This window comes from Symphalangus syndactylus, chromosome 8, assembly GCF_028878055.3.
Source record: "Symphalangus syndactylus isolate Jambi chromosome 8, NHGRI_mSymSyn1-v2.1_pri, whole genome shotgun sequence".
Classification (NCBI taxonomy): domain Eukaryota; kingdom Metazoa; phylum Chordata; class Mammalia; order Primates; family Hylobatidae; genus Symphalangus; species Symphalangus syndactylus.
The window spans coordinates 112116240-112144171 of record NC_072430.2 but is presented as its reverse complement, the minus strand read 5'-3'; the positions used below and the strand labels follow the sequence as shown (position 1 = coordinate 112144171).

General features: G+C 36.0%; 1 protein-coding gene across 14 annotated transcripts in view; it reads right to left on the bottom strand.

Moving 5' to 3' along the window:
• CREB1 (cAMP responsive element binding protein 1) overlaps positions 1-27932 on the bottom strand; it is a 75235-nt gene that overhangs the window by 27076 nt on the left and 20227 nt on the right. For 6 of the 14 annotated variants that reach the window (XR_010122218.1, XR_010122217.1, XM_055290400.2 and 3 more), the window contains exons 2-6: positions 20740-20861; positions 16095-16241; positions 8960-9060; positions 6174-6316; positions 1081-1263 (exon numbers count right to left, since the gene is read on the bottom strand). Coding sequence is in view for 9 of the 14 variants with exons in the window: in XM_055290400.2 (XP_055146375.1) it covers positions 1081-1263; positions 6174-6316; positions 8960-9060; positions 16095-16241; positions 20740-20853 (688 nt within the window). In the remaining 5 variants the exon portion in view is untranslated. Of the gene's footprint in view, positions 1-1080; positions 1264-6173; positions 6317-8959; positions 9061-15306; positions 15349-16094; positions 16242-17209; positions 17354-20739; positions 20862-26739; positions 26892-27932 lie in introns of those variants that run through there. The other 8 variants (XR_010122215.1, XR_010122216.1, XM_055290398.2 and 5 more) reach the window with 4 other exon arrangements.

The window sequence follows — 27932 nt, the reverse complement described above, 5'->3', positions numbered from 1 at the left end:
AATAAGTTATGACTCTCTCCAGTTGGTGTTTCAGGATTATTCAATTATCCATGGTGAAAGGATACAACTGTCATTACCTAACACAGGCAAAATGTATTATTATTTATAAAAATATTTTCAGAAACAAATTTATTATTATTTCCTCAATCAGCAAATTTCTAACCTGGCATTAACTATATTCTTGAAATATTCAAACGAATCCAAAGAAAAATGGTTAACTGCTATCCATAAAGATTCCTGAAATAAACAGAAAAAAACAATTAAACTAAAAAAAAAACAAAAAACAAAAAAGCAACTTCTATAATTTGTCAAGAATTTAACAACTACTTTTTCTCTAAAGAGCAGCAGATTTGCATATTGGTATAAGATCTTGTGGAATATAATGTTTTCATTTGAAACAAAAACTAGGTCAAGTGCAGAGGTATCCCAACACTTTGGGAGCCCGAGAAAGGAGGAATGCTTGAGGCCCGGAGTTCAAGACTAGCCTGGGCAACACAGTGAGACTATGTCTCTAGAATAAAAAAATAATAATAATAAAAACTTATGATGTCAGAAGATTTAAATTTCTTTTGAGGAAAAAAAAAAAAAAAGGCAGAGAAACAGAATCCTGAACTTCTGAAGACTGTTTTCAGAGATTCAGTGCAACTCTTATTTTACAGATGAAAACAAAACAAAACAAAAACAACAACAACAAAAAACAAAACACTTTTCTGAGGCTCAGAGGAGCTCTTTTACTCAAGGCCTCATAGCAGATCCATGCAGTTAGATATAGAATCCATCTTTTCTAACTCCTGATTTCCTGTCTTTCCTTCTAACCTATCCTGTTTCTTCTACCCCAAATAGTAAAGATGTTAAAGGTAGATGCAATATTTTTAAAACTGAAAATAGTTGTTTTTATGCCATGACATTTTGGTCCAATTGGAATAATGGAAGAGTTCATGGAAAATACTATCTATATTGAAGAAATGTTAACTACATTTGAATGGTGCTTTGCAATATGATACTTACTTGTTCTGTGAGTTTATAAAATTTTAGTATTTTGAAGAATTTACCACACCTGTGAATTCTGAATTCCCTTACCTTGAACAACAACTTGGTTGCTGGGCACTAAGATCTGCTGTCCATCAGTGGTCTGTGCATACTGCAGAATGGTAGTACCCGGCTGAGTGGCAGCTGCATTGGTCATGGTTAATGTTTGCAGGCCCTGTACCCCATCGGTACCATTGTTAGCCAGTTGTATTGCTCCTCCCTGGGTAATGGCAACTAAAAGCCAATGGATTTTATTGTTACAAGTTTAATACCATATAAGACTTTTAAAACATTAAATCCAATGTAGAATAATTTGTAAAATAATCTAGGAGAAGTTACAGCAAATAACATCACCAAGAAGGGTCTGATATATTCAAGTAACTTGCCCCTCAGGAAACCCATATTCAATTTCTACAACAGAAATGCACTCTATGAACTGCATTCTAATTTATGATAATAATGCCTGTTAAAAATTTTTTTAAGTGGAAAAAGGTTAAATTCCTTCTGAAGTTATTTGGTTCTGAGAGGTTCCACTCTGTGATCCTTTCTTTTCTTTTAGCATTAACTACATAATGTTATTAATACTTGTCCCACTAGTAAATAAATTTCTGGAGAGTAGGAATTTTCTTATATACTTTCATACACTTAGCACAGTGGCAGCCATGAAATAGGCAACCAATAAATGGTTGTTTTAACATATAACTAATAAAGCAGTTCATCAGTGCATTCTATTCCTTCTTATAGAAATTCTTTAATGGTATCTAATCCACTCAATGAAACAACTGAAATATCCTATGTAACTTAATTATCAACAGTCTCTCATGGAATTTTAAAATCAGAGCTCGCGATCATCATTTAGAAAAAAAATCTTTTACTGTCATTTCTAAATTACTTAATACACATCCAAGCATTCTCATATAGAACCCTTTGTTATTTATGCCCTTATTAGCCACACCTGCCATTCATTTGTTAAACAATAAATCAGTCAACTTTTGCTCATACTAGTAGATATTCACTTTATGAAAAACTAAATCACCTTTATGCTACAGTACATAGAAAAATTTATTTTAAAAATTAGATTATTTATTTGGAAGAAGCATTTTTAGATAGGTGGCAATATCCTCTCTAGACAATTCTCCCTGTAGGCGTCAAGCTTTTCAGAAAGAGAAGGACCAAAAATCACAATATCACATATAAAACTGGAAAACTGATTTTAACTGAGTAAGAAAAAAGTAAACAATGCAGGAAAGTCAACATGTCTGATTAAGCATGTTACTGTCCATTAGAAGGGAATTAGTTTGGGATCAGTTATCTACCAGCTATGGGAAATGATAACATCCTGAGCCATCTGTACATGGAAAATTGATTACTGCCCAATCAAGTAAGAAGAGTTAATGGCTACAGTGTGATTAGTTTAGCAAAATGACACTTGTGAAAATTAAGATGCTGGCATATACACTGGATCTAGTTTAGCTAATCCCAGAGGTTTTACTTATCTTAGGCAGGGCGAAAAATGAGTAACAACTATTCTAAGATTAATTTTGCATGATTACTTGAAAGAATCAGAAGGTTAACAGAAACAAATCACAATTTCTCATTTAGAGTTAATGAGTGAATTCTACTGTATTTAACATACCACTTTCTTCTTGGCTACAGAGCAGTGAACTCAAGGTGAGAATAAGAAAGCAAAAATAGTAAACCATATATGACAAGACTGGGTTGTAGTTTGAGTTTCATCACTGAACAGTTTTTTGTTTTAATTTTTTTCTTATGAGACAGGGTCTTGTTCTGTCTTCCAGGCTGGAGTGCAGTGGCAAGATCACAGCTCACTGTAGCCTCCAACTGGTAGGCTCAAGTGATCCTCCTGCCTCAGACTCCCAAGTAGCTAGCACAGGACATCAGGCCCTACTAATTTTCTAAAAACATTTTTTTGTAGAGATAGGGTTTTGCTATGTTGCCCAGGATGATCTTGAACTCCTGGCCTCAAGCAGTCCTCCCACTTTGGCCTCCCCAAATGTTGGGATCACAGATGTGAGCCACTGTGCCCAGCCATCACTAAACTGTTATTTGATTCTGTTATCTCTTCTCTAAAAACAAAAGCATCTGGGTTCTAGCCACTAAGTACAATTGTTCTAAATATCAAATGAGGTCTTGTATAGGAAAATACTTTGGAAACTGAAGTCTAATCCTACTGAACACAGTTTTTCTCTATAATATTTATGTATACCCTTTATTATTCCAAAAAGATTTGAGACAGCTTTCAATAAAACACAATTCATTAAAACAAAAATAAAAAGACAGAAGTAACGGATGTATCCTTAGTTATATAAAACAATTGTAGAAGAAAATCCAGACTAAGAAAAGAATACAATTAAATAGAAAGTTAGCTAAGAATCTGAGTGGCCGGAATAAAAAGGGAAACATCATGAGTCGTAGTTTTATTTAGTGAAACAAAAAAATTCAAGTTCAAAATGACAGATACACATTTTCTACCTAAGAGCAGAATCACTAATAAGATTTTACTACCTGGGACACTGAACCAAGTAACATAAATCTAGTAACAGCATGAATTTAATAAAATAACCAATTTAAGGAAGGAGTGGAAATTCATGCCTCCACCTGGAAGGGTACTTGCGGAGGATATGCTTTAATTTGAAAATTCCACTCTTTTTTTTTTTTTTTTGAGACGGAGTCTCCCTGTCGCCCAGGCTGGAGTGCAGTGGCGCGATCTCGGCTCACTGCAGGCTCCGCCCCCCGAGTTCACGCCATTCTCCTGCCTCAGCCTCCTGAGTAGCTGGGACTACAGGCCGCCACCTCACCCGGCTAATTTTTTGTATTTTTAGTAGAGACGGGGTTTCACTGTGTTAGCCAGGATGGTTGATAATTCCACTCTTAGGATATTTATATAGCATTGTTTGAAACAATAGAAATGTCCTAAATGTTCATCAGCAGGAGAAAGTTTAAATAAGTGCTGTATTTATACAGTGAAACACAATGCAGCTATTAAACAAAATACATAACTGTGTGTTTATATATCTACGGTGAATTCTGACAATCATATGTTCATTTTATAAGAAATATAAATGTTGCTATATGTATTTATTATATTGCTTTTAATGAAAATCAAGAATAAAATGTTAAATCAGTTCCATCAAAGCCATGTGTGCATATACAGAGAGGACACAGGATAAAAATAATGAACAAAGCTTTAAAAATTTCAAAGTATTAATCTCTCTCTTTCTTTTTTTGAGACAGAATCTTGCTCTGTCACCCAGGCTGGAGTGCAGTGGCATGATCTCAGCTCACTGCAAGCTCCGCCTCCTGGGTTCAAGCAATTCTCCTGTCTCAGCCTCCCCAGCAGCTGGGATTACAGGCGTGCGCCACCATGCCCGGCTAATTTTTGTATTTTTAGTGAAGACAGGGTTTCACCATGTTGGGCAGGCTGGTCTTGAACTCCTGACCTCGTGATCCACCACCTTGGCCTCCCAACATGCTGGGATTACAGGCAAGAGCCACCGTGCCTGGCTGAATCTCTTAAAACTAGCAATTTTCAGCTGCTGGAGGAGACGAGTGTACCAAATTAAACATCTATGGGGGTGCTGGTACTTCTCTAACCTTCATTTCCCCTTTTTAGATTCTGATAGGACTCTTTCCTAAAGAGCATGCTTCCTAGTTCAAGTGAGAATCTCTGTAACAGTGAATTTGTTACTGACAGGAGTATGTTGTATCCCTCAGGTATGCTAAAGTAGGGGAAAAATAAAGATCATGTATCAATGTCTTCGAATACACATCTTGAATAACTAAAAGCATCTGGTATGAGGCTTCAACTGACAATACACACACACACGTATAGAGTTGTAGGTAAAGAGTTGTACTTTATATCTGCCACAAAGATCTTAAGAAGAAAAAAGATGACTAAGCTAACTGAGCATAGTGGATAAAAAGCTTAGTCAAAAATGCCTTCCTTCTATTTAGTCTCAAAAGTTTCAGCCTTGGCAGAGTTAAAAAGTTTGCTACTTGAGAACTTGTCTTTAATACAGTTGGGAATGCAAATTAGAGCTATGTAAAACAAGGTTGAACTGGAACTAAAAAATAACATGGGGGTCAAACTTTCATGCACATTTCTTAATTTTTAAATTATTTTTATAAATAGGGATGGGGTCTTAAACTCCTGGATGGCTCAAGTGATCCTTCCACTTTGGCTTCTCAAAGTGCTGGGAATACAGGTGTGAGCCACTGTGCCTGGCCTCAAACTTTTATGCATATTTCTGATACAGATTCCCTCAGGGATTAGGAAACTATCTCAGTAAAGAAGTTTCAATGTGTACATTTAATTTGTAACTAAGGTGGGTGGGGAAAAGCATATAAATGGGCAGCACTGGGTTTAATAAACAAATCCAAATGAAAAAAATCACTGAATGAATAAAGCACTTTGAGAGGCAAAAAGAAAAAAAAAAAAGGGAAAAAGAGAAAAAAGTACCATTCACACAAATGCTTTTGATCAAACAAAATAAAATTCGAAAGTGCCTTATAACAGATTTTGGTGAAGAAGACAGACCTAAGTGCCAGACAGAGACATCATAGAAATGAAAACTTTTAAATAATTTTGTAAGAGCAATTTTTGCTTTACATGGGCCAAAAAGTATATTACTATCTTTCATATGAAAAGGAATAATTGAATGTGCTGACTCAACCAAGCCACGCTTATCCCCACTTGAAACATTATTAAATACGAAGATATTAAAATGCTACCTTCAGAAGGCAAGACAAACTATTAAAATGAATACCGAGATATATTCAAGGAATGATTTTTTTTTTTAATCTAAAAAACTCATGTTCTCTCAACACATACGAGGCCTAAAACCTAGGGTCTCAATTAGCGGTTCAAAAACTTCAGACTTTTCATGCATCTGCACAAAAATAAAAGGACATCTAAAAGGCTTATATACTTGACTAATACTAACTAAAACTCTCTGAAGAAAAGAAAATACTACCATTACAGACCTTTGCATAGTGAAGAGTAAAGGAAATATAATAATGGCAGCAAAACTGAGACGACTTGGCACTTCTATGGTTTCTCTGAAGAGAATGCAACTATTAGCTTTCCTCCTCACTTTTTGAAACAGAAATTGTCTATTACTCACTATACTGTCCACTGCTAGTTTGGTAAATTGGAGTTGGCACCGTTACAGTGGTGATGGCAGGTGCTGAAGTCTCCTCTTCAGACTTCTCTTCTTCAATCCTTGGCACTCCTGGTGCATCAGAAGATAAGTCATTCAAAATTTTCCTACAAAATTAGAAAACTAGAATAATTAAAAATATAAGTAAAATTTACTGGCTAAATACAAATATAGTTAAAGATGAGAAAACTGACAGAAAGCTGCTAGTGCTCAGGACAGAAGGTTTTTTTTTTTTTTTTTTTTTGAGATGGAGTCTTGCTCTGTCACCCAGGCTGGAGTGCAGTGGCGCGATCTTGGTTCACTGCAACCTCCACCTCCAGGGTTCAAGCAATTCTCCTGCAACAGCCTCCAGAGTAGCTGGGACTACAGGCACCTGCCACCATGCCCAGTTAATTTTTTTGGTATTTTTAGTAGACAGGGTTTCACCATGTTGGCCAGGATGGTCTCGAACTCCTGACCTCAGGTGATCCACACGCCTTGGCCTCTTGAAGTGCTGGGATTACAGGTGTGAGCCATCACACCCAGCCAGCAGAAGTTTAAAATACATAAATTACATGAATAAACTCTTTATGGGTCAGGGATTCATCTAGATGTCAAAAGGAACCCAAATGTGTACAAAAAAAAAAAAAGATGTATTATCTTTAACCTCAATGTAAGGAAGGGTGCAATTAAGGGTAACAGTAAGACTGACTACATTAAAAAACATCTTTTGCATCTCAAAGAACACACACACACAAAGTCGGAAAGTAAAAAGTCAACAATCAACTAAAGGGAAAAAAGATCAAAACCTGATTTTTAAATTCTCACTTCTCAGATTGGGAAACATAAAAAAGTGTAACAAAATCTGTTAGCAAAGCTACAAAAAAACAAAAACAAAACAAAAAAAAACCACACTCTCATACATTGCTGCTGGGAGTATAAAATTGGCACAACCCCGATATAAGGAATTGGTGATATTTAAGGAAATACAGGTGTTCGTGCCTCAATCCCATTTCCAGGAATTCACCCCAATTCCAACAATATGAAAATAAATTCGCTTAAGATTATTCCCATTGGCACTGTTTGTAACTGCAAAATAATGGAGACATATATCCAAGGTCTAAAACAGAAAAACAAATAAAAAGGAAAAAAAATACTGGAAACAATCTATATGCCTATATAGGCGAGTGGTTGAATAAACTATGGTACACCCAAATAATGGATATAGCATATCTTCTGTGTAAGGAAAAAAGGGAAATAAGAAAACAGACATGTATCTGCTCATTTGTTCAGGAAAAAAAATCAGGATGGATAAACCAGAGAGTAATGATTTTAGCTATTTACTGGGGATGGGTAGGAAAGAAATGAAAACGACGGAAGGAATGGGGAGGCACTATTGAGTATACTTTTTTTGTGCAATTCTGACTTTTGGTACAGTGTTAAATGTTTCACTTACTAGAAAAAAAATAAAGATCAACAAGGATGGGTGGAGAAACTCTAAAATGAAACCCAAAAACAAAGGAACCATACTATATTTCAAATGAATAACATAATCACACTGAAAGGTGGGAAACAACTCTAACCCAAGTAATTTTTGATATCTTAAATTTGTAACAAACTAGTTATAAACTGTCCCTTTATGCTGTTATTATAAAAAATGACATCTTCATATATCATGTTCTTATTCACATAAATTTATAGTTATTGTTCTATGCCTTTGTCTTTCCGATCATATAGGAAAAAAAGGAGTTACAAACCAAAACTATAATAATCCTGGCTTTTATATTTACCTGTGTAATTACTTTGCTAGTAGTATTTGGTTGGATTTGCTTCAAGATCAAATGTGTTATATACTAACAGGAGATACGCTTCAAAGTTAAAATCTAACACTAGCTATACTTAAAATAAATTATGAATATAAATACATATAACATATACTGGTAATATAAAATTTCTTAGACCTCAAAATCAATGTATTGCTAGTCACTTAGGATTCTTAATTTAATTGTAAGGACAGAGAAAAGGGTTAGCTTAATAGCCAAGCGGGGGGGAAAAAAACCATCCCTTTGAAAAATAGGAATATATAAAAAATAATTTACACTAACAAGGAAGATAATTATGAGTCTGAAGTTTCTTCAACGCTGAAGTAAACTTATCAAGATTTATGGAACTGCCCTTCCTGAAGATATTTAATGTGGGCTAATTTTTACATTAAAAAATGGTTTTGGTTCACCTTGGAGGCAAGGCATGGACTAGGCAACAAAATGGTTTTGGTTCACCTTGGAGGCAAGGCATGGACTAAGCAACATCTATAACTGAACACAAAAGTAACAGTAAGCTACCCCTAAAATTAGGGGATGTTAGTAAAGCATCTCCCTGAGACAATTATTAAATTAATAGCCATCTGTTTAAGTACCATGGCATAAAAAATGGTTTGCAATGTGTTACTACATAGATAAATAACAGAGCCTCAGAGTTGGCTTATAACTAAAAAATGCTATAACCTTATCAACTGTATTCCAAACTTTTAACAGAAAGACAGCCAGCACAGTCTACAGAAACAGAAAAAAAAAAAATTAGGACTGGTGAGAGTAACAAGTGCTCTTCTTATTCTGTAGGATAAGCTTCCACTTTATTTCAGACAAATAAGATGAAGAAAAGTAATCTATAAGGAACTGACTTGAGCAACTAACTGGTGTTCTGACATCTCTTTATCTGCAACTACCTAAGACTTCCTCCACATCTTTGATTCTAACTATTAAATTCCATACCTGTAGGAAGGCCTCCTTGAAAGAATTTCCCTTCGCTTTTGGGAATCAGTTACACTATCCACTGACTCCTGTGAATCTTCACTTTCTGCAATAGTTGAAATCTGAAAATAAAGAAAAACTTTATATTGATAATCAAATTTAGTTCCTATAAAATTTTTATTAAACAGTCAAATACAAAAAGTCATATATAAACTTTATACATGCTTCAGTAGAAAAAAATCAGTTCTTATGGGAGACAACCATACCAATCACTCTCCCCTTCCCTGTACTTACCCTATAAACTAACATGAAGTTAGAGAACCTAAAATAGCTGCAGTTTAATTTTTTTTTTCAGGACTCCATGTAATCAATCCTGAATGCATCAGTTATTACTTATCAGTTTTTTCTTACATCTGTTGGAACAAAACTACCAACTAAAATAAGGTTTCTGATATAAGGGATAAAATGGATGGCTAAATATTTGGTCCTAAGTCTATATAATGACTATACAAATATTATTCTTTAACTGTATATACACTTATGAATATATTTACAGTTGTACAGTAAGACTGGCGATCCATCATCACATCCCTGACAGTTGTGCCTAGCAAGTTAGGAAAAACTCCTAACATGTTTCAAAGTTAGCATTCTATAATCACTTTTAAGTAAAAATTCAAGGTAAAGAACTATGTTTTTCTGATAAGAATACCTAGACTGAAAAGTAATAAGATAAGCGAATAAAAATTTTACATGGAATATTAATGATAGAAACTACAATTTACAGATGACTATGTGCCAGGTGTTATGCTAATGCATTTACATACACTACATTACTTAATACTCACAGTAATGTAGGTGCCAGATGGGTACTATACTATTATATCCATTCCATAGATGGAAGAACTAAGGCACAAAGAAGTAACTCACCTGAGTCACAAAGCTAGGAAGTAGTGGAGCCACTGTCAATATTTAGTACCTCCATTCTAGACATCCTTACCAGCATCAAAATCCTGGTGGTTCCAGTCTCAAACCAGACTGTTCTAGTCTCAAACCAGGTTTGTCAGAAGCAGCAACCAGTGGCATTTTCACACCTTTTCTAGACTAGAAGAGTTCACTTACCTAAGTATGCTTGATTGTCAAATTTACACTGCCCAAGTTTCTCTAATCAGCAGAAACGTTATGCTCTTTCCTGAACTAGGGGCACATTATGCGGTCAGAGTAAGAATTATACTTAACCAAGACAAAAGGGTCTATGTAGGTCAGCTACACGTCAAAACGTATGGCAATGGCAGTAAGAAAACATATTCAGAAGTACTTGAGAAATTCCAAGCGTACTCTATGTGTGGTCTGAGCCTAATAGTTCTCCCAAGTAGGCATTCATTTTACAGGGCTTTGTGATATGCATGCTCATTTAAAAATGAAACCAGATAAAGCTAGTAACTTGTGGTAAAATATATTTATAATGAAGTAATTTGCCCCATCCAAACACTTTAAAGTCTAAGTACAGTCTGAAAGACCTAAAAATCAACAGGCAACATATAATGAATTCACAAATGACAGATAAAAAGGTGAGTAATGCTGAATTTAGTATGTGATTCTCAGCAGAATAATGCTGTAATTACTGCCAAAGAAGCACACAGAAAAGTTTCACGTTAATCAGTAGCTGCTGTAACTAGCCCACACACAAGAGTCTCTGCACAAACTTTGTCACATACAGAAGATCAGGAACTATGAAAAGGCCTGAGGAAAGGATCAGAAATTTGAGGAATAACAAGACTGAACTCAAAGTTGATAGTACTGTGACAAATGTTGTTTCGCTTCATTAATACTCCACTCAGAATTCACTTAGCTCCTCTGTGGCTCTTTCTGTGTCCACTGCTTGACTCTCATATGCCCCATCCTTACATGTTTCTCTTAAGGACATATAGTGATTAAGGAACACCCCCCTTCCAAGTTGGAACTCATTAAAACAACATTAAAACATGCCATATAAACTACCCACAGGATAGTTTTGAAATGAAACAAATTAATGTTGTTTTTTAATGTGTCCTTTTTTTTTTTTTCTAACTCTGGATCTATGGCCCTTAATGAAAAAAAAAAAAAAGGTTGCCTTTCTCTGACCTGTAAGATTTTGTCAATTCACACAGAAGGAATTAACTTATCACTATTTAGTGCTTGCAACTTTGTAAATGTAAAGAGAATTCAGACCACTGAAATAAACACAACACCTCCTCTTTGGGAATACCATCCGAAGAGAAGTAAGCCATGAAGCTAATTCCTATGGAGTCCCTAATCTATCACTTAATCAATAATAAAAATACTGTCACAGAATATACCAAGCCAAGAATGAAGTTTAATGTAAACTATGGACTCTGGGTAATTATGATGTGTTAATGTAGGGTCATGAAATTATAACACAAATGTACTGGTCTCGGGGGGATGTTAAGAACAGGGGACGCTATCCACGGAGTTACGGAGGGAGTATACAGGTAATCTCTGTAGCTTCCTCTCAATTTGGCTGTGAGCCTAAAACTGATGTTAAAAAAAAAAAAATCATACTGGACCCACATAACTGAGATCAATAAAAATCATGTCAAAAATCTATTTTATAAATAACAGAATAAAAACATACATATGAAAAATTACATCCCAATTATAAACATCACATCATTATCATATTCCAATGATGGAACCCCTTCCTTTTGTTCTCATCTCCTATCACTTATTAACTTCTTTCTGAATTCCTTAAATAGGTCTTTAATTTTGGCCATTTGTAAGTCAAGAAATTTTCAAAAAGCTAAACTACCACTTGTAGATATAAAGTTTTAGGTCTATATTTCTCAACTTTGGTTTATTTAAAACCCATACTACCTGTTTATATTGGAAAGGTGGAGGACTCTGTTTTGATTATTTGAAATTTTAAAATAAACTATAAAGTAACTAGAACCAATCAAAACAATGGTAATATTTGATGTTTCCTAAACCTATATATGGTCCTTTGGAAACTTAAGTACTATCCCTTGGTAGAGTTGAGACTCATGGTTTGGGTATAGTTTTTTTTTTTTTTTTAATTTAAGATTTTTTTTTTTAAGAGACAGGATCTCACTCACTCACCAAGGCTGGAGTGCAGTGGTGCAATCACAGCCCACTGCAGCCTCAAACTCATGAGCTCAAGTGATCCTCCAGACTCGACCTCCTGAGTAGCTGGGATTGCAGGCATGCACTACCACTCCCAGCTAATTTTTAATTTTTTTGTAGAGACAGGGTCTTGCTATGTTGCCTAGGCTGGTCTTGAATTCCTGGCTTTAAGCAATCCTCCTGCCTGGGCTGGGATTATAGGCCACCGCGCCTGGCCTTAGATACGGTGTTTTACTCATTGGATCAAGAAGCTTACTGAAAGTCTAGATCAATGATCTTCCAACTCTTTTGATCTGCATGTATCTCTTATAAATAAGAAAAATTTTACATAGGTATACATTTTTCTTATTTCTAAATTTTAAGTATTTATATTATAAAACAAGAGTTCTTAAAGAGATAGGATAAGCATAAATATTAAAAATTTATACATTTCTTAAAGATAAATAATGTTATTTTTCAGGATAGTGAGAATGACATGATTTAATATGCTTCATTAAAAAATCATTTAACACTTTTATTTTCTGAGACAAGAGTCTCACTCTGTCACTCAGGCTGGAGTACAGCAGCATGATTTTGGTTCACCACAACCTCTGTCTCCAGGGTTCAAGCGATTCTTGTGCCTCAGCCTCCTGAGTAGCTGGGACTATAGGCGCCTACCACCACGCCTGAGTAATTTTTGCATTTTTAGTACAGATGGCGTTTTGCCATGTTGGCCAGGCTGGTCTCGAACTCCTGAGCTCAAGTGATCCGCCCGCCTCAGCCTCCCAAACTGCTGGGATTACAGGCATAAGCCATGGAGTCTGACCTCATTTAACACTTTATAACAGTTATTTAGAAGTCAGATTCTAAGCTTGGGTTTTCTGAAATGTAATTTAACAACTGCTGGCATTGAAAAAGAAAACTCATGTAGATAACAAAACAAGGTGCATTTGAGGTATGCTTACTAAATAATCATTTTCATCTACCAATTATGCAAGCTTTCAATGAGATTTATCTAGTTTATTATTTTCACCTCCCCTGCTGAAACTCCGGAAGACTCCTGAACAATTTACAAAGTTCTATTTCTAGGGTTTTAAAGTATGTAGATTTGACATTTTAAAGGAGACAAACTTACGCTGTAAATTGCATCTCCAATCACTTCCCTCCTCACTTACTCTATTCCAGCCATACCTTTCTGTGATTCTTTGATATCCCAAGTACACCCTCACTTCCAAATCTTTGGATCTGCATGCCTTAGCCTCCTTCATTGGCTTCTGGTCTGTGCTGTGTTCCCTGAGCACATTACATAAAGTAGAACACGCTTCCCTCCACATCATTCTCCATCCCCTTCCCCTGGCTTTATTCATCTCTCTCATTAATTCTCCTCACCTGACACAATTTATTTTTTCATAGTCTGTCTCTTTTCATTAAAATGTGATCTTCTTGAGAACAGAGAAGTATTATTTGCTCATTGCTGTCTTTTATAGCAACTAGAACAGTGACATAGCATGTCACCAATAAAGGTTTGTTGTAGGAATGAATGATAATTTAAAGTAATAATCTATTCTCACATCAAGAGAACTGTACCTTGTATATTTTGGAAACTTTATTCTGGAATATTAATGAGGTCTCCCATCTAGAAGATCCTCTCCTTGTTTGATCATCTCTTCTGATATAAACTATTTCCTAGCTGTTAACACTAATTACCATTAACTGGCTAAGATAACTATTAAAATAGATACTCCATAGTTTAGGCCTTTTAAAGAAAAAAATATTATATTTGTATCTCTATTTGTAGAATCCAGGGTTCAATAAGTCCAACTTTTCTTTTATAAATACACACTCTTAAATTAGAAGTACAGCTCACCTTAACGGACCTTAATGGAAAAATGTGTTCCTTAAAGATGAATACAAGCAAATAAAAAAAAAGAATATTTCTATACTTAATGGCCATAAAATCTTCATGTCCAAACTATGTTGCCCCAGAATAAAGATTAAAATCAAGAATACAATCAACAGTAACACATATTACAATAAAAAAACAGTAATCTTAGCAAATTTTGTGGCTGTAACTTAAGTAATTTTTGTGTTCTTTATAGAAAGATCTTCTATAAGTGAAAAAGAGAAAGGCAGATGTGCCCAAGGCCATTTGACTTATTAATGTCCAAACTGGGTCTGGAATCTAGGTCTCCTTACTAGCAAATCAAGTTTTTTCACTATTACCAAGAGGAGAATATGGTTAGGGAATTAGTATGGACAATGGTAAGGTAGCACTCAATGGAATAAAAACTAAGGCAAAGGACTATTGCTCAGTCATTGTGATTTCACAGAAATATCAAGTTCTTAGATCTTTACATGCACAACACTATCTTTTACTTGTTAACAAATGCCATTCCCAGTGTCTTATGGAAATTCATACAACTGATGATTTCACACAAAAACATTACTTCTCCTCCCCCACACTCCCACTTAAGTGTCAAAGCGAACCAAAAGCACAAAGACAGAATGAAGTAGAGGTGGGTAATAGCAGTTCAATGACTCAATAGTATAAAATGACTGACAAATTCTACTGAGGACATTAATAGAATGCTTCCAGGACAAAGACAGCACTTCTCCCCTCTACAAATATTAATCAGTTCTGGTTACTATATGTAAAGAAAACATAAGAGCGCTCACCCAGAAGAAAACAACCAGGATGGTGAAGAGGAAACAAAGTTATACCATCTAATAAATAGCTAAAGAAAAATAGTTTGTTTAGTCTGGAAATTTTCTTAAAAATAGGAAGGGTGCGGGGGATGGGGAAGAGGAAGCAGTCCAATGGAACAGGAATTAGACTTGCTAATCTAGTTTCCGAGAATAGAACCTGTGTTTACCCGGGATCACTAGGTAAAAGTTTTAGGAAGATATATTTTGGATCATCACAGGGAAGAATATTTTAGCAATCACTCCTAATTGTAAACAGGTTACCTCAGGAGATTGAGCTTCCTTTCTCTGAAAGTGTTCAAGTAAATGCTGGACTACCATTAGGAAGAGGGGAGAAATGTTAAACAGAATTAAGCAACATGTTAAATGTTAAACAGAATTAAGGCTGGGGAGGTAACAAGTATGGCCTAGACCCAGAAGATCTCTGAGGTTTCTGTTCAAGTGTTGAAATTCCATGTTTATAGAGGAAAAGGACAAAGACATAAAGAATAATTTCTCACCTTCCTTTCTAATAATAGTTCTCTCCAAATCTAGGACCTAGGACTCACCTGTGTTCCGGAGAAAAGTCTTTTTAAGTCCTTACAGGAAGACTGTGAAGCAAAAAATATGAAATGGGAGGCTGGGGTTATGGCCTACTTGAATGAACGTTCAAGTCTTTTTTTTCAATAAGCTCAATTGCAATGATCTATACTGTTCTCGGTTCCCTACAGTTAAACAGAGTAGTCACCTTCAAAGGTCTACAGTGCCTTTATTACCTGTGGATCAAACCCAAAGGAAAGATCTCTCCAAAGAATTAGATAACATGCATAGTATAATCCCTGACCCTTAAGATGTACCCTCTGAATATATTATTTCAAAGTTACACACTGTAACTGAAAACCCTAAGCACAGCTGATTTTACAAATGCTTTATGTAATTTCTAAGTTCAAATAATATCTTAGGTAAGGTTATTAATTTTTGATCAAGGGTTTATTTTTCTCCAATTGCAGATTTAGAAAATTAGTTACTATTTTTGCATCTCAATTTCCCTTAACTGAGGTACTTTAGTCCTACCGTTTCTCCCAAACACTTCCACTTTATCTCATGTACTTCATTATTTTCCCCAATCAATTCTTTTTCTTCTGCAGCTTAAGAAATTAGTCATTTTCTTTTATGTTTGTTCTTCTCTATATATGTTCCTATACCTAAGGTGACTATACAGATGCAGCATATTCCTATTCTGTGAATAAAATAAACTGAACTAGATGTGTCCTTATTTTCATAACTAGTGAAAGGAGAGAGATATGGCTATAAACAATAGTTATTAAAATAGATGCAGAACTTTTTATACACATACCTGAACTGTTTGAACTTGTGGAGACTGAATAACTGATGGCTGGGCCGCCTGAATGACTCCATGGACTTGAACTGTCTGCCCATTGGGCAGCTGTACTAGAGTTACGGTGGGAGCAGATGATGTTGCATGAGCTGCTGGCATAGATACCTATGGTGTTGAACACACAAAAGAATTATCATCCCAGACACTCTTTGGCAGTACTCATGTTCAATATGAAATAACTTTTTAGAAGCAAAAACGTGAACTTTTTGCTAGATATGTATTTCACTGATATGAAAGTAATGACTAAATTTAATATTCTTTAAGAAAAAACACTATAAAAAACACCAAAAACTATACTCCTACCCTTTTCAGCTCTTCCCAAGTGACAAAAAAATTAAAAACTATTTCAATGTTATACCAAATATGTAATACAGACACTCTGCATGAGATATCACTTTATTTGTATGGCACTTTACATTTTCCCACCTGCTTTCATTTCCAATTTCTGATTTTGCTATTTGAAGAAACTGAAGACTGGGTGATAAGGATCTCCATTTTAAAAACAGAAATAACTGCTCAATGAGATTAAGTGTTCACCCAAGGTCAACAGATATACTATCCTTGAAGAAACATAAAATCCTAAAGAATATCATGTTAAATAAGTCACGTTCTAAAATCTAACTGCTCTCAAGCATAAGCAAACCTGACCTACTAAGTCTAGAACTAAGGCAGTTTTATTGAGTCAATATCCAGATTAAAAGGGTCCTTAAATCATACATGTCTATCAGATCTTATTTATTGCTCCTATGCTTGAACACATTCAAGGATAGGAATTTTATTTGCTAATTCAGGAAACAGTTATTGCGGACCTATGTTCCAGGAATAATGTTAGAACTGAAACTACAGAAGTGAGAAAGATAGGGGTCTCTGACCTCAAATAAATTATTGGGGGTATGTATGTGAAGGAATGGGGAAAAGAGACACAATACAATTCAGTTTAGTAATGAGGTTTGCTAAAAGAAAAATGGACACACTGAGAATTACTCTACTCAACCTAAGAGAAGGGGAGGCTATCAGGGAAGAATGTGAATTTAAAACAAAAGAAAAAAATTAGACTTGTTATTATTACTTACAGGGAAGAGTCATGGAATTTCAAGCACAGAGTGTAGTAGTGGCAAAAGCGAAGAGAAACAAAAGAGAAACAGCATACATGGCAGAGTGGGATAACCAGCAGCTCAGCACCAATGGTGCACATAAGTATGTTACTGTATGATGTATGAAGTAGGGATAGAGAAGACAACAGAGGCAGGTGGGGCTAGATGTGCTAGTCATAAAAAGCCTGTATTATGTCACATCAAAGAAACTGCATTTTATCCTGAGGGTATTACAGAAGCCACTGAAGGGCTTTTGAACTCCTGAATACCATGGTGATGTTTGCTTTTAGACAGATCACTTTAGGCCGGGCAAGGTGGCTCATGCCTGTAATCCCAGCACTTTGGGAGGCCAAGGCGGGTGGATCACCTGAGGTCTGGAGTTTGAGACCTGCCTGGCCAACATGGTGAAACCCCATCTCTACTAAAAATACAAAAAATTAGCAGGGTGTGGTGGCAGGCGCCTGTAATCCCAGCTACTTGGGAGGCTGAAGCAGGAGAACTGCTTAAACCCAGGGGGCAGAGGTTGCAGTGAGCCGAGATCGCGCCATTGCACTCCAGCCTGGGCAATAAGAACAAAACTCTATCTCAAAAAAAAAAATCACTTTAGTGGCAGTGTGAAAGATACATATTTCAGGGGGGAAACTGGTGGTGGGGAGACCAACGAAAAAAGCCCATGCAGTAGTTAAGGAAAGATGATGAAGGCCAAAAAGAGGGCAGTTAGTAGTAGTAGAGATGGGAATGAGGGAAGTGATTTTACGAAAATTTGGAAGCAGTCCAGAAACGGCTTTATGAATGGTTAAAAGAGGTGACAGGGGAATTGCAGATGACCCACGTTTCATGTCTGAAAGAGAATTGGTAGACTGTCCTTAATTGAAAAAGAGAATGCAAGAAGTAAGAATAGGCTTTTGGGTGACTGGGGTTGTAATGGAAGATGATGAAACTAATCTGACATCTGAATTTGTATAGATGTTTATTTTAGCAGGCAGTGAAATATTTGACTGTGAAGCCTGGGGGAAAGATCCCTATAAATACAGAGTCTTTGGCATATAGGTTAAAACCGGGAGCTTCCATCTCTGGATAGTAATAAAGTCCTTACTTATTAATCACTTTCTCTCTGGCCACTATAAGTCTTGCTTAGTTTTATTTGGTTCTCAAAATGTGGTCCATGGAATAGCTTCATTAGAGTCACACAGGATACTCTGTAAAGTCAACTCTAACAGGAACCCAATCATACTTTCCCCTACACTGAAGTTTGAGAACCATAACCTTATTCAGAGTATCTCATCTCAATTCTATATAAATGCTCTTCTAATATTTGAAGCAATTACTATGTTCTCTTTCCTGAGTCTTCTCTAGGGAAAATATAGCTAGCTAACTCAATAAATAATTCCTTTTCTACACTAATAATTTTATATAATGGCTTCTCTCATTATAAATTTATAAAATACAGATATAAAAAATAAAATAAAAACCCTTTATATTCCTATCACCCATAGCTAATCACTTTTAATATTTTTGTTGTGCATCTTCCAGATGTTAAGGCACATGTACATTCAATTTTTATTTTTATTTACTTTTTGAGATGGAGTCTCGCTCTGTCGCCCAGGCTGGAGTGCAGTGGCGCGGTCTCGGGTTCATGCCATTCTCCTGCCTCAGCCTCCCGAGTAGCTGGAACTACAGGACTACAGGAGCTCACCACCACACTCAGCTAATTTTTTTGTATTTTTAGTAGAGACGGGCTTGGGCTTCACTGCGTTAGCCAGGACGGTCTCAATCTCCTGACCTCGTGATCCGCCCACCTCAGCCTCCCAAAGTGCTGGGATTACAGATGTGAGCCACCACACCCGGCCCGTACATTCAATTTTTATAACATGCTATCTTTACTCAGCCAACCCTTCTTTCTCATAAAACCACTGAAAAACATGCTTTACCATATCAAAAACACAAACTGTGAGAAAATGGAAGTAGGGAGAAAGGAATTCCCAGGATGACACAATACAGCCGACTCTGGGGACAACCAGACTGGACAAAATAGTGTGACTCCAGAGATAGATATGTTAAGGGCCATCATCATAAAGATGCCTGCTGGCACTGCATCTTCTTCCTCTTTTTTTTCTTTTTTTTTTTGAGAGGGAATCTTGTTCTGTCATCCCGGCTGGAATGCAGTGGCGCAATCTCAGTTCACCGCAACCTCTGCCTCTCAGACTTAAGCAATTCTCCTCCCTCAGCCTTCTAAGGTCGCTGGATTTACAGGTGTCCTACCATGCCTGGTTAATTTTTGTATTTTTAGTAGAGATGGGGTTTTACCATGTTGGCCAGGCTGGTCTTGAACTCCTGACCTCAAGTGATTTGCCTGCCTCAGCCCCCTAAAGTGTTTGGATTACAGGCATGAGCCATGGTGCCCGGCCTAGCATTGTGTCTTCTTCTTTCTAAAGGGCAAAATGCACAGATGAGCCCAGATTCTTATCTGTTGCCCCTATATTGATGGAAGTCCTGGCTCTCTCCCCTTCAATCCTGCAGCCTGCCTCGTATGAGTACCTTAAATGTATTTGGCTTTGTCTTATTCCTGAAGGCTGGAGGTAAACCCTGGTGGTCTTAGGAGAAAACACAAAAACAGCTCAGTCCTTCTGACTATATTCTTGCTGGAAATCCAGTATCTGGCTCACACTATCTCAGCCAGACACCCAAGTGTGGTGAGTCCTCTATTTCCCATGATTCATTCTTGCTAGGTGACTTCTCTAAGAACTCTTAAACTCTTGGAGAAACTGAAGCTACATATATCAGAGCTTCTGCTAGGGTCATATTCTCCTGGGAACCTTCATCTGAAAGAGACGGTATCACACTATTACCTAGCAGGTCTGTATTTGCTATTTGTTTTTTAAGTTAACCACTTTTCTCATTCCTATCTATGTAAACAGCTGTTAATAAAATATTTGAGGAAAATGCATGCAAACAAAAACATAAGAATGAGAGAAAATATTCTTAGGATGTTAAAGACAAAGATGAAATGAAAGAATCAGAAATTATATTTAAAATATACGGAAACGAAAAACTGCTATCATCCTTAAAATTTCCTTACATGTCAATTTATTTGCTTATCCTAATTTTTAGTTTAGTTATATAAACTTAGGCTTTCATATTATCTGCATTCCCACTGCTGAAAAATAAATCTGTCATATTTAAAAAAAAAAAAAAAAGCAGTAGTCATACATAGCCAAGGTTTTCTTCCCTTATCTGAGAGCACCATTTACCCATAAGTTTAAAATGTAATTATTTCTGGATCATTTCACAAAAAATACCGTATTATTGTTTAATAATACATTTTACTGTTATTGAATTAATACTATCATTTCTAAGTATACGCTAATACTAAGTAAATAGGAATTTTGATATTGTAAGAATATCTCTGCTCATTCTATGTATTATCTATGTAATGACAACTAAATTCTCTTGGAAACGTATTCCTCTAGGAAGAGACACAAACTGGAATCTCTCCATGTATTTTATACCTGGGCTAATGTGGCAATCTGTGGCTGGGCTTGAACTGTCATTTGTTGGTTTTCAGCTTCTGTTACAGCTGCATCTCCACTCTGCTGGTTCTCGGCTCCAGATTCCATGGTCATTTAGTTACCTATAATAATATGGAAGAGTGTTACAAGCACCACAGTGCTTTGTGCTTTCGTGACTTTAAAGGCAAATTTCAAGTTATAAATAGGTATATATGTGGTGGTTAGGTTACCAAATGAACTCAGAAATCTAGTTAAAACATAATGTAGCTGAATTACTGTCAAACTTGTTTAAATTTGCTGAGCTATAAAAGTTCTAGTCCCTTCAAAGAAGAAAAAAACATTTCTTCTCCGTTGGCTGTTTCTTCCCAACGGGATATTACTTTGTCTAGAAATAAAAGATTCTTCTCTTACATAAATCTCCTCTACTAACAAGGAGAAGTGCAGTGGTAGCAAAATTATAATTTTTCAAAACTATACTAATCAGGTACAGAGAGATAGCAGAGAGTGGAAGTGAGCTAATGATGACAGAGTCTATTAGATATTGGCTTCATAATACCTCCTATAAGGGTATTTCCCCCCATAAGAAGGAAGAAACAGGAATTGTAAGCTACTTCCAAAAGTGATTACTAGTGGTAGGACAAAATCAGCCCGTTTCAAGCCCAAAATTTTTTAGAGATGAGGTCTCGCTCTGTTGCCCAGACTGGAGTGCAGTAGCATGTTCTCACAGTTCATCTCAATCTCAATCTCAAACTCCTGGGCTCAAGTGATCCTTCCGCCTCAGCCTCTGAAGTAGCTAAGAATACACGTGCATGGCACCATACCAGGTAATTTCAAGAGCCCAAGTTGCGGAATTTCAAGGTAGAAAGCTGGAATAAATAGCCACAGAGCCAAATTAGAGGTGCCAAACACTGAAAAAGTTAAAGCATTCTGATACCTCACCCCATGTATAGCATGCAACACTATACTGTACACATATATACATACGCAGAGAAATACCTTTTATATTTTTTAATTTTAAAATTCTGGGTAAGACAAAAATTGATCTTACATTTGGATTCTGCTTTGCTAAGCGCTTAGTATATTTGTAGGGTAATGTAACACTGGATGGCAGCAAAAGTGGAGTAGAGAGCAATTCCTACCAGCAGTAGCTACTGTAAATCAAGGTTAGAGAAATCTCTGGTAACTGGGGAAGCAATCCTGTCTAAAGGATTCAGGAAAATAGGCAATGTTTCTAGTGCCTATTATAATTCAGTGCCTCACATATTATGTGTCAAAACAAATTTGTTAATAGCGAGGGACTACCTTTAGTGATTCCACAAATAACACAAAAAGCCCACGACTTTTCCAGAATATATTTCATTTATTTTATAACTCTGAAATTGATCATCAAAACTGTCACTGATCCTTGTGATCATTACACTCCATCACAATGTATTACATACTAATACATCTTGCTATCACTCACAAGGTTCTATAAAAAGAAAGTATTTTACAAGTGACAGTTTAAACAATGGAAATGAAAATATCTCTGTAGAAATGAATATAAATAGTTTGGAAATACCAAAATCCACAAAACACAGATGACAAGGAAAAAGATCAACAGACTTGACTACATTATTTAAAATATTCATAAAGCCACAAGTGCACTGACCATATAATCGATAGTAATATCCAGAGATGTAGTTCAATAGTATTCACTGTAAAATTTTTTTAATCATAGCAAAAAAAAACCCTGAAAACAATTATCCATCATTAAGAGAACCATTACAAAATTGTAACAATGAAAAAAATATTAATATATTGACGCATTGTAAAATAGAGCCCCATTTATATTTAAAAAAAACAAATTGTTGTAAAGGTTTATGCATGCAAAAGGTGTGCAAGATTAAACACTAAACTATAAGCAGTAGCTCTGAAGAGAGAAATAGAATTTTGTAGAACTGTACAGAATGACTTTCACCTTTAACTCTTTACGTATTTCAGTATTTTAATATTGACTGAAGTATCTTTCTTCCCATGAGCATGGATTCAGGATTACTTGCATAATTAAAACAAACTTTAATATCAGAAAACATATATAACATTTTAAAATAATAAACCAAAACTATAATCATGATTTTGAGATGCATACAAAGTTTTTAAAATCTCAGATACTTTTTTAATATGAAATTACCATTTTTGTTTAAATTTTGCCTATTTACCCTATATTTCTAAATTATAAAAAAAACTTAAAAAATTATCAAATAACTCTGGTTATCACTGGTGATTAACTCACTGAATTATATTTTGCAAACTGTGGTCTTTTAAACTAAAAATAAGAAAGACATCAAATGTAACAAACAACAACAAAAATTTACCTGGGCCGGGCGCGATGGCTCACGCCTGTAATCCCAGCACTTTGGGAGGCCAAAGCGGGTGGATCACCTGAGGTCAGGAGTTCAAGACCAGCCTGGTCAACACGGTGAAACCTCATCTCTACTAAAAACATAAAAACTAGCCGGGTGTGGCAGTGGGCGCCTGTAATCCCAGATACTCGGGAGGCTGAGGCAGGAGAATTGCTTGAACCCAGGAGACAGAAGTTGCAGTGAGCAGACATGGTGCCACCGCACACCAGCCTCGGTGTCAGAGTGACACTCCGTCTCAAAAAAAAAAAAAAGTTTACCTGTAAGTTATCCATAATTTTTGTCTTGAAGAAAATGGCATATAAAAACAAAAAACTAATAACAATAAAATAAACAAATGAATACACTCAATGACAGTAATGAGTCAAGGTACTAAGAGCAGACATTCACAGCCAGGTGCGGTGGCTCACACCTGTAATCCCAGCACTTTGGGAGGCTGAGGCGGGTGGATCACCTGAGATCAGGAGTTCAAGATCAGCTTGGCCAACGTGGTGAAACCCGGTCTCTACTAAAAATACAAAAAATTAGCCGGGCATGATGGCAAGTGCCTGTAATCACAGCTATTTGGGATACTTGGGAGGTTGAGGCAGGAGAATTGCTTGAACCCCAGAGGCGGAGGTTGTAGTGAGCCGAGATCGTGCCACTGCACTGCAGCCTGGATGACAGAGCAAGACTCTGTCTTACCAAAAAAAAAAAAAAAAAAAAAAAAATCACAATTTTTTCTTCATTTTCTCCCCCTGTAAACCATCATTTTATCTAGAATGAAGATAAATACAAATGTATCATAATACCTCCTTTGTAGACAAGGTATACACAACCATTTTTGAAAGACTTTATTCCAAGCCACGTTTTCAAAGCTATGCTGTCATCTGGTATGTGTAGTTTTACCCTACCATTTGATTAAACACAATCTAATGCACAGATTGACCATTTTTTTCATTTTTATTTACAACATATTGAGACTACTTAATTTTTTTTGACATTTAAGGTACAGAACACCATTACAACTTTTTGTTTTAGAAAATATTACTCTATTACAATAAAGGAACAAAGCCATTAGTGAATACAAGTAAATTTTAGTTACAAAGACATACTCAAAATGCTTTTCATCCTCTTCCCTCCACAACTCGGTATTTCTTTTTAAAACAAAGTGTGGTATTTCCAATGTATAGGAGCCCCATTTAAACAACTGGTGTTTTATTATCATTTCATTCAAGCAGCCTACCAATCCTTTTTAGGGTAGAGGATAGCCTTCTTAATTTTTATAATTTTTATCTTAAGTAGATATCAACCACTTGGGCAACAGTACAAATATAACCTTTCATCAGAAAAAGTAGGCCTTTCCTCAAAGTGCTGGTGAGAATTATTTTGGACTTTGAAAGTTTTTGCTCTTTTTGTTTATACCCTCAGGTGTAGAGAGAAGAGATGGTATAGTATCATGTGTAGAATTTTTAATTTTCCTATTTACCCAGTACCAGTCTAGCTGGCAGTGCCATAATCCAGACACATATGTGGGTTCCCAAGTGGTACGAAGGAGATTCTTAATTCACTGAACAAATGCAACAAATAAATAAAAGACTGAATAATGCTATAAAATAAGAAAAAGACCAGATACATATGAACTCAGAATGTGACGTGAAACATCAGAATGTATCGTAAAGTCACTTAAAATATACTACTGGCTTGATAGTTTTCTAATTCTTGTTCTTTCAATGATTCTGTTTTTAAAATTTATTTGGCATTAAGGTGTAAGATTTGGGGGATTTTAGGATTTATCTTAAAATTAACATAAGACTAATCCTTTAGAAACTATGAGCTTATATAACAAATTTTGAAATAGTGCTATGTCTAAAAGAAACAATTTTTTAACCAATTCACAGATATACATCATTTTGCTATAATGGTCTCTGGAATTCAACCCCTTAATATAAAAAGTAAAAAGCCAAGTGATTCTGTAGTATTATTCATTCAATCTTGAGAAAAACAAAGAATGTTGTTCTAAGTAGGTGGGAAACACAGCCTAACACGTGATGACAAGCTGAATTTGTCACCAACGGGCATTGTCTCCAGTGGTTGTTAAACAAACTGAAATTTCTGTGTTTCAGTCTCTCATCTGTAAAAACAAGAGGGATGAATTAAAAAAAAATTAAAAGATGTCTTCTTTTTCTTTTTTTTGACACGGGGTCTCGCCCTGTCGCCCAGGCTGGAGTGCAGTGGCACAATCTCAGCTCACTGCAAGCTCCACCTCCCGGGTTCACGCCATTCTCCTGCCTCAGCCTCCCGAGTAGCTGGGACTACAGGTGCCCACCACCAGGCCCAGCTGATTTTTTATATTTTTAGTAGAGACGGGGCTTCACTGTGTTAGCCAGGATGATCTCGATCTCCTGACCTCCTGATCCTGAGTTGAGTCACTGCGCCCAGCCGAAGAATGTCTTCTAAGTTTAAATCCTCTGATCCTAGGAGCTGAGACCATAATTACAAGGCCACATAATAAAATAACATTTATGGTAAAGGAAGTATTTCCGTTTACTATATACCAATACATATAACAAAGAACGACACATTGAGTAAGAGGTCACCTAACCTCTTGATCCTAGGCAAATGCAGAGATATTCCCATCCATTTGTATAATCATGAGACTGTAATACAACCTGAGATTATTAGCAGTATTTTTTTAAAAAACTACAAGCCATACTATCACCCAATGAAGATTCTTAGTGGAGATTGTCTTTTATCTATTATGTTGCTCTGGTCATAACTGTTGTTACAGTTATTAAACAGTTAATTAACAGTCCTTTTGCTTAACTTGTAAAGTTTTTCCTTTCCATCCTAGCCTCAAGAAATTTATCTGATTCGATTTCCCAATAGTAAAGGGCTGTAACACTTTCATACCCCTTTCCACAGTAAAAACAGTAGTAATTAAAAAGTTTAAAATGTAGTTTAGGTAAACTCAGCAAAGTGTCAAATGAGTGCTTCCTCAGCATTTAAAAGAAGAGACTATGTTCAGCAATAGTCAGGAGAATGAAAGAATTCCAAAGAGGCATTAAGGATGAATACAGTATTGATAAGTTTTGGAAGAACTTTTTCTATAAGGAAAATGGTATGAGCCATAGCCCTGTATGGAAATGAGCAAGTAGTGGCTGATAAGAGACTGTACAGAAAACAAGGAAAAAAGATAAATGATAATAGCCACTGAGAATAAAGCAATGAACAGAATAAAAATTTTAAAAACTCTGCTTGTATGTAGCTTACATTCTAGTAAAGAAGTAAAACACGTAAGTCAGATGATGGGAAGCGTGTAGAAAAATAAAGCTGGGAAGAAGGTTGGAAGTTCTCAGTATAAGGCTGACCATCGAACTCTTACTAATAAAGTAGCATTTAAATTCATCTACTCAAGACCTGCACAGAACTATACTGAATCAGGGACAAATTCTGGCACCACTGTTTCCTTACCTGACTACCTATAGCAAGTTAACAAAAATCTTCATCAAGTTACAAATTAAAGCTCATAATAGAAAGCAAGCCCATATTACCACTTTTTCTTTCAATCATTAAGCAAAAGGAAAGAATACATACTTTCACCTTAAAATATTTTGACCTTTAGGAAGTGTCCCAGTCCTTATAATCGTCAACATTCTAGTTCAAGTTTATGAAAAATAAATCCATCTTCCCCACAACGTAGTAAACTTTTAAAACTCCTAAATCTAGGACAATTTTGATCCCATTTAGGATCAGAGATAATATTCAAAGAAATGAGTCATGAATTTCGACTCTAAAGAAATTCAAATAATGGAACACATGCTATGATTAAAAAAAAAAATAGAATGACCTCAACTAGAAATGAGAAAAACACATTTCCCTGCACACTAACAAGTGGGCAACTCCTCCTGAATTCTCAGCAATCAAAAATTCCAGGGATTTAAGGAAATCACATGGCAGAACTCCAAAGTCTCCAGGGTAACCATAGCAAAACACATATTTGGGCACATGATTTTAAAACTATATGACTATTTTCTTGTCACAGTCAGATATGTTAACTAAAAATACTCTGCATAAATATATCTAAAAGTACCTACATGTGATACATAATTATTTCTACATAGTTATGTTGTGCCTGTACTTAGTTTTCAGGGTAACTGTTTGAAAGCCTTGCTAATACATTTTTTTTTTTTTTTTAGGAGTCTCGCTCTTTCACCCAGGCTGGAGTGTAGTGGCACGATTTCAGCTCACTGCAACCCCCGCCCCCTGGGTTCAAGCAGTTCTCCTGCCTCAGCCTCCTGAGTAGCTGGGACTACAGGTGTGTGCCAATTTTTTTGTATTTTTAGTAGAGATGGGGTTTCACCATGTTAGCCAGGACGGTCTCGATCTCCTGACCCTGTGATCTGCCCGCCTCAGGCTCCCAAAGTGTTGGGACTACAGGGGTGAGCTCGTCTAATTTGTTTGTATTTTTAGTAGAGATGGGGTTTCACCGTGTTAGCCAGGACGGTCTCAATCTCCTGACCTTGTGATCTGCCCGCCTCGGACTCCCAAAGTGTTGGGACTACAGGCGTGAGCCACCACGCCCAGCCAAAGCCTTGCTAATACACTCTTACATCCTTCAAATGTCTTAATTTTCTAAAGTGTTATATTGTTCAGGTGCTACACAATAGACTTTAGCTTTCCAAGAATCAATAACTAGGGCGCACTGTCTACTGTTTTCCCCTACTTTTTTTCCTGCACTTTTTTTTTTTTTTTTTTTAGCGGGGGAGGGTTTGTTAACCTTAAAATACTTGTCATTTATCTTTACCATAT